The following is a 10,367-nucleotide window of genomic DNA, read 5'->3' as shown; positions in this document are numbered from 1 at the left end:
ACACACACACACACACACACACACACAGACACACACACATATATTTTAAGTGCTGTCCTACAGACTAGAAAGTCCCTTTGTTCTGTTGCTCCAAGGAGCAGAATGAGTGAAAACATCTAAAAGTCACGGGGAGACAGAAATTTTTTTTTTTTTTGAGACGGAGTCTCGCTCTGTTGCCAGTCTGGAGTGCAGTGGTGTAATCTCGGCTCACTGCAATTTCCACCTCCTGGGTTCAAGTGATTCTTGTGCCTCAGTCTCCCGAGTAGCTGGGATTACAGGCACATGCGCCACTACACCCAGCTAATTTTTGTATTTTTAGTAGAGATGGCATTTCACCATGTTGGCCAGGATGGTCTCGATCTCCTGACCTCGTAATCCGCCCACCTCAGCCTCCCAAAGTGCTGGGATTACAGTCACCGTGCCCAGCCTGAAGACAGATTTTTATCCAAATTTAAAGAAGAACTTTTAGAAAACTTTAAGAAGGAGGTTGGGTGCTATGATCCCCAGCACTTTGGGAGGCCAAGATGGGAGGATCGGTTGAGCACAGGAGTTTGAGATCAGCCTGGGCAACATAGCAAGACCCTGTCTCTACAAAAAATACAAAAAAGTAAGTCAAGTATGATGGTGTGTGCCTATAGTCCCAGCTACTTAGGAGGCTGAGGTGGCAGGATCACTTGAGCCCAGGAGGTCGAGGCTGCAGTGAGTCAAGATCACGCCACTGCGCTCCAGCCTAGGTGACAGAGCGAGACTCTATCTCAAAAAAGAAAAGACAATAAAAAAGAAAACTTTCAGAAAGAGGATATGCTGTTCCTGTCCCTTGTTCCTTGACAGGGCGATATTCAATTGCTCAAAGATGTTCCTGAGGGGACCCAAGGCCTGGATGGAGGATGTGTTAAGCATTCTTTCAGGTCCTTTATAACAGGCTAGAATTTTGTGACTTTGATTCCTAGTCAGCTCCACATAGGAAAGTTTAGGCCAGTGAAATGAACTGTGAGGGGTGCATGGGCTGGGGTCTAAGGAGGGAAGGCAGGATCTCTAACCCATTGAGGCCGGTGATCAGAAAGTCCAGGTTGCCCAAGATCTTGGTGCAGTTCACAAATCCATCGATGTTGCTCGAGTCCACAGTCTGGAAGCGGCTCCCAGAGCCTGTGCCCTCACAGGCTGTAAATGTAAGAAAGATTCAGTGGGGGTGGTCTGAGCAGGCTCAGAGGAAAGGCTGTCTCTTTACAACTTCTTACCATCTCCTACCCACCTTTGGGACATAGTCCCCCACAAGGCTCACACATCTTAAGTCCATTTTTATCTACTTCCATCTTGTCAGGAGGACAGGCCCTGACACAGGATGTTTGATCCACCACAAAGTTATCTAGGGAAGAGGAGGACGACACCATTAGAGATGAGGGAGGAACACTACCAGCTACCAATGGAACCCTTGCTGTGGGCCTGGGCTCCCTCCGGCTCTGCACTGGATCTGTCCCCATCTGCCACCCTAGGTCCCTTAAGTGCTGCCCTGTAGATTCGAAAGTCTCTTCACTATTTGTTGCTACAAGGAGCAGAAGTAAGGGTGATAGCTGACGTCATGGGAGGACAGGACATAGGGGTCACTCATTGGAGTGGTTAGATGATCATAACCATTCACCAATCTCCCTATTTATCACCAACTGGATTCTTTTTGCCTCCCACAATTTTGTCTAAAATCTTGGAACTACTATTGTTGATCATTTTTCCTTCCCCTCAAACACTTACGGGGACAGCTGGCTACACAAACTCCTCCATACTGATACTTGGTGTGGGGATTGGGTTCCAGCTGGAAAGTTAGCTTGTTGTAGACAAGAGGCTGTGGACAGCGAGGTACACAGGCTCCACTGTCATTGAAGTGCCGGCAGGCCTGGGAAAAAAGGAGGCCCATCAGATTTATGTTACATGTGTACCCCTACCTCCTCCTCAAAGGCCACAACCCAATTTCAGAACCCAGGCAATGGAAAGAATACATACAAAGCAGTCTGTGTCCTGAGGGCCTGAGCAGCCCCCGGCACACTCATCATGGCAGCACTGGTTGGGGTTGGGCCCAAAGCAGTGACCATTACACTGAGGAGCACAGATGGTCTTGGTCACTATGGAAGGAGAGAAAGCATGGCTGTTAGGGCTCCTAGGACTGAATCCTGAGGCCACTGCTCATGCCTCCCCCGCAGTGTTGACCCAGGCTTGGGGAGGAAGGGATATGAAAGTGTATGAGTAAAGTTTTTGGAGGAAAGTTCAAACCCACATGTTTGGCAGTCTTCTGGTCCAGGACCCCAGCATCGCCCCTTGCAAACCTCATGACAGAGGGGACCTGGTTGGGAAGGAAGGCAACACAAGGGGCCATCAGGGCTAAGAAAGGCTTGTTTGAATCAACAGGGTATGATGTCACTACACAGGCACCTCAATCCCGGGAAGCAAAAAGCCAAGGCTGTGTCCCTCCCTGCCCTTGGAGAGCAGGGCTGGGCTCAAGTGAACCTGTCAACAAGGGGTGGGGCCACGCCTCCACACTACCCAGTGGGCAGCTGAAGGGGAGGGACTGGGGCAAATGCCAACCTTAGTCCCAGTCCCAACCCAGGAACTTGGTTCCTCCTGGGCAAACTGAATATATGCAGGAATATATGCATGTGAATGGTCAGGGGAAGGTGGGCTCTGAGGAGAAGGGAGTATATTCTAGTGGAACGAGTAACAGATGTGGAGCCTAAAGATCTGGCTTCCCTGCTTAGTACCCAGGGAATCTTTTTTGTTTTTTTTTGAGACAGGGTCTCAGTCTGTTGCCCAGGCTAGAGTACAAAGGCACAATCACAGCTCACTGCAACTGCAGCCTCCTGGGCTCAAGCAATCCTCTGCTTCAGCCTCCTGAGTAGCTGGGATTACAGGTGTGAACCACTACGCCTGTCTGATTTTTAAATTTTTTGTAGATTTTTTGCTATGTTACCCAGGCTGGTCTTGGACTCCTGGGCTCAAGTGATCCTCCCACCTTGGCCTCCCAAAGTGCTGGGATTGTAGGCATGAGCCACCATGCTCGGTCTGCTCCTTTTCTTCTTTGTTTTTGAGACGGAGTCTCGCTCTGTGGCCCAGGCTGGAGTACAGTGGCATGATCTCAGCTCACTGCAAGCTCCGCCTCCCGGGTTCACACCATTCTCCTGCCTCAGCCTCCTGAGTAGCTGGGACTACAGGTGCCCACTACCACGCCCAGCTAGTGTTTTTTTTTTTGTATTTTTAGTAGAGACGGGGTTTCACCGTGTTAGTCAGGATGGTCTTGAGCTCCTGACCTCGTGATCCGCCCGCCTCGGCCTCCCAAAGTGCTGGGACTACAGGCGTGAGCCACCGCACCCGGCCTATCCGCTCCTTTTCTTGAAACACCTCCTCTGTAGTTTAGATTCCAGGGGACTGGCATGGTCCGTCCTGGTGGGCTGCTGAGTCAGGGACCTGAGGTGTTTGTTCAGTGGGGAGGCGGGTTCAGATCAGGAATGTAAGGATGATGGAAAGAAGGGAGTCACTCCGGTTTGGTGGGGCTGGGGAGCAGTCTTGATCACAGTCACTTACAGCTTCTGCCATTGTCCTTCACCACTATCTCAGCGTCTCGGTCCCTCACGATGTCCTTCCAGTCAATTGTGTCCATGTGACAAAGCTTATCATTCTTCTCAATATAAACACCCCCTGACAGAATCTCTGAGGTAGGGAAAGAAGTGACAGGGTTAAGGGCCACAGCAGTACGCCTCTTCCTTACCTCTCCACCCATCCAAAAGGACACCTGAGACTCAGGAGTGGGAGGACGAGGCAGACAGATAGGTCCAATTAAATCCAAGCTGCAGAGAAGACTCCCTTTATAAGACGAGGAGTCAGGCCAAAAGAAACTCCCGCCTCCTCAGTCACCTGTCCAGATCCGGTTTAGCTAGTGGGGGAGGGGAAGGGAGAGAGGGAGAGAAGATTTCTGACTCAACATCCCCTCCCACAAGCCCTGCCCATATGTTTTCCAACTGACTGGGACAGGGAGAAGTAGAAGATGGACAGGTGGTTTTTAACTCCTATATTCCTCAGCTCATAGGGGTTTGGTTTAGGAGAGCAAAGGTAGAATTCCTAGGGAAGGAGGGACATCCAGGTATACTGTGCTTTGGCTTTTTTTTTTTTTTGAGACAGAGTCTCACTGTCACTTATGCTGGAGTGCAGTGGTGCAATCTCGGCTCACTGCAACCTCCGCCTCCCAGGTTCAAGCGAGTCTCCTGCCTCAGCCTCCTGAGCAGCTGAGATTACAGGTGCACACCACTATCCCCAGCTAATTTTGTTTTGTTTTGTTTTGTTTTGTTTGTATTTTTAGTAGAGATAGGGTTTCGCCATGTTGGCCAGGCTGGTCTCAAACTCCTGATCTCAAGTGATCTGCCCTCCTTGGCCTCCCAAAATGCTGGGATTACAGGTGTGAGCCATCACGCCTGGCCTCCAGTACACTGTACTTTGAAGTTAGAGAAATGGTAACAGATCCAGCTCCGACTCCAGCCCCACCAGGACACACGGTTCCTTTCCCTGGAGTAGATGCCCCTAGCTCCCCCTACTGGGGGCCCTCTATTGCTTAGGGAGCAATGGACCATTAGATAGTTACTAAGGTGACAGGCACCTTGGAAGAGGCACTTAGAGTGGGCAGCCTTGGGTCATCATCAAGCAGGTACCAGTCTGAGGGCTGAGGGGTGAGGCCAGAAGGAACCGTCGGGAACTGACCGGTGAGCTGAGTCAAGCGGAGCTGGCGCAGAGCGTGGCTGGAGTTGGTGTTATAGTTCAACATGACGAAGATGGCAAACTTCCCATCGTAGACCTGGGTCCCTCGCACCACCCGGAGGTTGGGCAATGGTAGAGTAGAGAACTCATTCATGGCCACGAGGACATAGCCTGTCACTTCTCGAATCCACTGTGACAGAGCAGATTATGTCAATGAGAGAGACAACAGGGCAAAAAAATCTCAATCCCCTCTCTTCCTTCAGGCATTAAAGACTCTTTAACTCTTAATTCTTCCTTCTTTCTTTCTTTCTTTTTTTTAAAATTCGAGACAGAGTTTAGCTCTTGTTGCCCAGGCTGGAGTGCAATGGCGTGATCCTGGCTCACCACAACCTCCGCCACCCGGCTTCAAGCAATTATTCTGCCGCAGCCTCCCAAGTAGCTGGAATTACAGGCATGCGCCACCACATCTGGCTAATTTTGTATTTTTGGTAGAGATGGGGTTTCTCCATGTTGGTCAGGCTGGTCTCGAACTTCTGACCTCAGGTGATTCGCCTGCCTCGGCCTCCCAAAGTCCTGGGATTACAGGCATGAGCCACCGCACTTGACCTTTTTTTTTGGTGAGACGGTCTCGCTCTGTCACCCAGGCTGGAGTCCAGTGGCACGATCTCGGCTCACTGCAGTGTAAAACTCCTGGGCTCAAGCGATCCTCCCACCTCAGCCCTCCAAGTAGCTGACTACAGGTGCGTGCCACCATGCCCAGCTAATTTTTGTATTTTTGTAGAGACAGGGTTTCCCCATGTTGCCCAGGCTGGTCTTGAACTCCTGACCTCAAGTGATCTGCCTTCCTTGGCCTCTCAAAGTGCTGGGATTACAGGCATGAGCCACTGCACCTCTCCTTAACTCTTGCTAATTCCTATTTTGGAGTAGGGAGTAGACTGTGTCACACTACTATGTCATTTCTGGGAGTGAAGACAGGCAGCTTTCTCCTCAAAGCTCCTCATGCCAGGAGGGCCCTTTCCTCATCTCCCCAGGTACCCTCTCGGTCCTCAGGTGTCTCTCTGCGCTAGTCCCTGCTGACCTCGCACTACCACAGAACACCACCTGCCCCGCCCCTGCCTCTGCCCCTGCCCCCTATATATCCCTGGCTACAACAGCGAGACCATAGGTCCCAGATTACATCCACTGTCCCCAGAAATACGCGGGTTTGGATCTTAGGAACTCCTGAGTCTTAGAAAGGGTGAACTCCAGCAGAAGGTAGCCCTGAAGAGGAAGGAGGGTTCTAGGGGAGAATAAAGAGGAGCAGGTTGAGGAAGGAGGGTGGCGGGCACATTAACCTGCAGGAAGGAGAGGTCAGCATTGTGTCCCGTGAGCACAATCTCGAGGTTCCCCATCACCACCTCACACCTCTCGTAGAGCTTGTACAGTGTCTGGTATTGGTTCTCAGCATCGCCGGTCACACTCAGGCCATTCAGAGTCCCAGGACACACTGTTCAAAGCAGAGGGAAGAGTGGCTGAGGGCTGGACACAAATTCTCAGCCCATCTGCCATCCCCCAAGATCACCCCCTTGGTTGCCCTCTTCCAGTTACATTAGACAGGATCAGAGGGCATTTGCCTCCAACCCTCCCACAAGCGATAGGCAGAAGCTGTAGTGGCCTGAGAGCTTTCTCTCTTCTCAGAATTCCTTTACCATCCTATGAATGGGAAGGTGAAGATTTCCTTTTTCTACCTGAGACCCCTCTGTGCCTCTTTTGGGTACCACTTTGGGTACTAAGGGGTTAATAGAGAAGGATGACAGTGAATTTGTTTCCCTCCCTAGAAAAGAGAAGTTAGGAAAGGGCCGAAACTTTGATTACCCTCCTCTCCCCCTCCAAGCAGGGCACTCACTTCTCTACCCTCATCCTGCCTCTCTCTAGGTCCTGGAATAAATATCTCTTTGGGGCTAGTACACAGCCCCTATTGTGTCAACTGAGGGTGGGATGGGGGCAGAGGGTGGGGGCAGTGCCTGGGGCCACAGTCCAGCCCACAATGAGGCGATTCTATCCAGGAGGGGGGCTGCCCCACCCTATCCCTAGACACCCCGTCCTCAGCAGCACTCCCCTCCACCCTCAAGCCTTGGGCTCAGACAAGTGACCTCAGTAGAGGAGGGAGCTCTGGCAGTGGTGGGGTGGGGGGTGGGGGGTCAATGGGAGCTTTGTCTTTAAAGCTGGAAGATAAGAAGCTGGTTGCCTCCCCCCGTTCCTAAACTCAGGCTTTCCTTCTCACTCTCTCTCCCTATCCCAACACACTCTAGCAACCTCAGCATCACTTTCCAGCCCTAGAGTATTTTTTAGCAAATACAGGGACACCTGGAGAGAAATAGTAGGAGATGCCCCACACTGAGCCTCCACCCAATTTCATTGTTAGAAGAGGTTCATGAAAAAGCCTTTCACCATGGCAATCCTCACCCGCACTAGGGGAAAGCCTAGACTAGAGGCACATGGCATGTCAGCCTTGGGAGTTCACTCTTTGCAAATGTGGTGGACAATGGGCTATGGAAAATCCTGGACTCTGAAGCCCTACCCCAGTCTCTTTCTTCTGGTTCAGCGAAAGACCACGTGTGGGGTGGGGAATAGGGGGTAGATACCACCTGTTCCAGCCACCCTTCCCTGAGGCAGTGGTAGTCAGTGGGAGGCAACAGTGGGAATGGAGGGAGGGAGACTGGTGAGGCCCCAATCCCTCTTATATACCCCTAGTCTGAATTCTTGACCTTGGAGGGCTCCTTATCACTCCCCATGAAGGTTGGCTAGTCCCAGCAAAGAGAGCTAGTTCCAGAGGAGCTGGTAACTCCAGGGTCCTTGGGTTGAAATGAAAGAGACTAGGAAGGTTAGTCATTTCTGGAACAGCCCCACCCCAATCCCCTTCCTGGCAGGACACCCCCTTTCCCAAGTTATAGTGCCAATCCTTCTCCCCAGATAAGGGAGGAGCCAAGTTTTCTGCACAGGGAAGTAGTAGTGTGGGCACACACATACACACACAACATACACATGAACACGTACACATTGGTCCTGCTGGCCCAGGAACCTGTGGTCGGGTTTCCTTGCAGGAAGTATTTCAGGTGGCCCCATCTATCCCACGTGCCCATATGTGTTTGTGCAGACTTTGTGTCTGTGCTTGGAAGGCTACAGTGTTAGAGATAGCCCAGTTCCCTGCTCCCCTGAGGGTAAAGTCCATATTACACAAACAGGGGGCAAAGGGCCTGGGCAGGAAGGGAGCACAAACAACACGTCTGGGGAGGAGCTAGGCAGCTTGGGGAGCAGGGCAGGGGAAGGGAATCATAAAAATCCCTCCTGTACCCAGGGACCGGGAGCATAAGGAGGGGCAGTGGCACAGGCGCTCCTTTGGTAGAGAGCACTAGGGGTGGGATAGAGCCAGAATCTCCAGCCCCTCCTCAACCAGAAGCCTCCCCTCCAACATCCCCCACCCCCATCACAGCCAGGACAAAGGGGCTATAGAAGGACTGAGACAGGGCCGGATGCCCAGAGGCTGCAGGACCCAGATAAAGGGTAAAGAGACCCAACCATGCCTGCCTCCTGCCTACCCAGGGAGGGTGGCCAGACTCTGGTACTCCTGGGTTTCTGGGTGAAGATTGCAGGAGTCTGGATGGGACAGTTATACAGTCACCCCACTGCTCCCTCCCACGCCAGTCCCCAGACCACCCCCCTCCACCAGCTGGGAGTGTTCACATCTAAAAATCCCAGGATCTAAATTTAGGCCCAGCAACTGTGGGGGAAGCACAGGTGGTTTCTTCCACTCCCACACTGGGGAAGGGGCCCTGGCTGTGCCAAACCCCAAGCTGAAATCTGGGGGGAGGGGAGCAGATCCACAGAACTTCAAACCTCAGGTGTCCACGGCCCCAGAGACACCCCAAAGGGGTGGGCTCAGATAGCATGGGAGTCGGGGGAGGACTGGAGAAGAGCAATCCAGGGCTGTGTCTAGGGTCCTCAGACAATAAGCAAGATGGGGGCAGGGGGCACAAGATGGGCCCAGGTAGGACTCCCCAAGGCAGGAGGCTTAGAAAGTAGTAGAGGTGCCCTCTTGATCCTCCGGCTGGGGAGAGAAAAGACAAGAGGCTGGACAATCCTTGCCCCTACAGTTCCTGGCCCAGCGCCTTGTATATAGTAGATGCTCAATAAATATGAGTTGGGTTGACCTGGATCTTGACAAAGAGATGTTGCTCAAGCTCTGCTATTCTGAGGAAAGCGGGCGCCAGCCTCTGTTGGGCCTCCCGCCTGATGTCACCTGAACTTGGCCCTCTGGTTAATCTCAGACCTCCCCAGGGCAGGCTCACTCACGGAAGAGGAGGTGCCGCTCCTGTTTTTCCAACACTAGAGAACAACAACCCCCTCCAACCTTCCGTAGCTCCGCCCTGTCGGCAAAACAACGAAACTAGGAGTAGCAGAAATCGGTGCGGAGTGGCGGGCAGGAGGCTGGCGAGCAAACCGAGACCCTTCCGCCAAGGCCCCCACCTCCAAGCACCTCCTGTTTATAGAATTAAGGTCCCTGCTCCGCTCCCTGCAGGGTCCCTCAGAAATGTGAACTACTGTTGCGGCCTCAGCCTCTTTTGGGGAGACCAATTAGAGGGTCGACGACGCTCTGGGGAAGGGGGCGTGAGGGTCCAGGAATGCCGCCCTCGGCCGGACCACGCCGGTAACCCGAGCCTGATCGCCCCACTCCCAGGTGGTCCCGGCGTACGGGGGCAGCACCCACACCCCCGCGCCGCCTGAGACCCTGCCCATGCCCTCAGAGGCTGCGCGCACTGGGTTCCGGCTCCCAGGTGCCGAGCCCGCCAGTGCTCTCGCGCCACTTACCTGCCTGAGAGTTGCCCACCTCGGAGCCCCGGGCCAGGTTGAAAAGCAAGCCCAGCACCTGCAGAGCGCCGTTCGCCCTCATGACTCCGCGGAGGGTGAAGGGAGCCCAGCCGAGTCCGGCCCGGGGGCCCCTAGACTAGGACATCCAGGCAAGAGCCACCTGAACCGCAGGCGAATTGGTGGCTGCTGCGGCGCAGCGGAGGTTGCAAACTGCAATCGGAGCCGGAGCCGGAGCCGGAGTCCGGGGCGGGATGGCAGGGGAGGGGTGTGTGTGTGTGTAAGAGAGAGGGAGGGAGGAACGCAGAGGGAAGGGGGTGAGTCACGGCCGCGCCCCCTCCCGCGCGAGGCTGGAGTAGGGATTGCGGAGCCTCGGACTGCCCGCCCCGAGCGCGCCACGCCCCGCGGTCCCGCAACTTGGCGGAGCAGATCGAAGATGGGGCTCACCCTAATTTTTCTGCAGGAGCTGGGCCAAGGGGAGGTCAAGATTCCAAAAGCCCCCAGATCCAGGGAAGGGTAATGAATGAGGGAGTGGTAAGCGCTCCAAAGCCCTGCCCCCTGAAATTTGGCCTCGCCCATTAACCAAATCACTCAACTCCCCTAGCCGGTTGGTTCACTTGGTAGATTTTCTCTCAGAATGTGAATATTTCTCTCTGTGTGTTTTTGAGGGGGAGGGTGTTTTTTGCCTCACGTCCAGGCCACCTCAGTTTCTCCCAGACTCGAAACCCCGTAACTCATCCACCCAGCCCAGGAACCCGAGCCAAAGAGGCCGCGTGAAATTGCACTGTCTC

At 53.6% G+C, this 10,367-nt stretch overlaps 1 protein-coding gene across 1 annotated transcript in view; it reads right to left on the bottom strand.

Moving 5' to 3' along the window:
• Positions 1–10,095, bottom strand: part of ERBB3 (erb-b2 receptor tyrosine kinase 3) — a 21,913-nt gene extending 11,818 nt beyond the window's left edge. Inside the window, exons 1-9 of the mRNA XM_011970011.1 lie at positions 9,580–10,095; positions 6,066–6,217; positions 4,735–4,921; positions 3,568–3,693; positions 2,267–2,332; positions 1,996–2,114; positions 1,747–1,888; positions 1,253–1,366; positions 1,041–1,161 (exon numbers count right to left, since the gene is read on the bottom strand). Of these exons, the coding sequence (XP_011825401.1) occupies positions 1,041–1,161; positions 1,253–1,366; positions 1,747–1,888; positions 1,996–2,114; positions 2,267–2,332; positions 3,568–3,693; positions 4,735–4,921; positions 6,066–6,217; positions 9,580–9,661 (1,109 nt within the window). The 5' untranslated portion in view covers positions 9,662–10,095. The remainder of the gene's footprint in view (positions 1–1,040; positions 1,162–1,252; positions 1,367–1,746; positions 1,889–1,995; positions 2,115–2,266; positions 2,333–3,567; positions 3,694–4,734; positions 4,922–6,065; positions 6,218–9,579) is intronic.
• Between the last annotated feature and the right edge of the window lie 272 nt (positions 10,096–10,367).

Source organism: Mandrillus leucophaeus, unplaced genomic scaffold, assembly GCF_000951045.1.
Source record: "Mandrillus leucophaeus isolate KB7577 unplaced genomic scaffold, Mleu.le_1.0 Scaffold922, whole genome shotgun sequence".
In the NCBI taxonomy this organism is placed as follows: domain Eukaryota; kingdom Metazoa; phylum Chordata; class Mammalia; order Primates; family Cercopithecidae; genus Mandrillus; species Mandrillus leucophaeus.
Note: the sequence above shows the minus strand (reverse complement) of the source record. Positions and strands in the feature narration are given on the sequence as shown.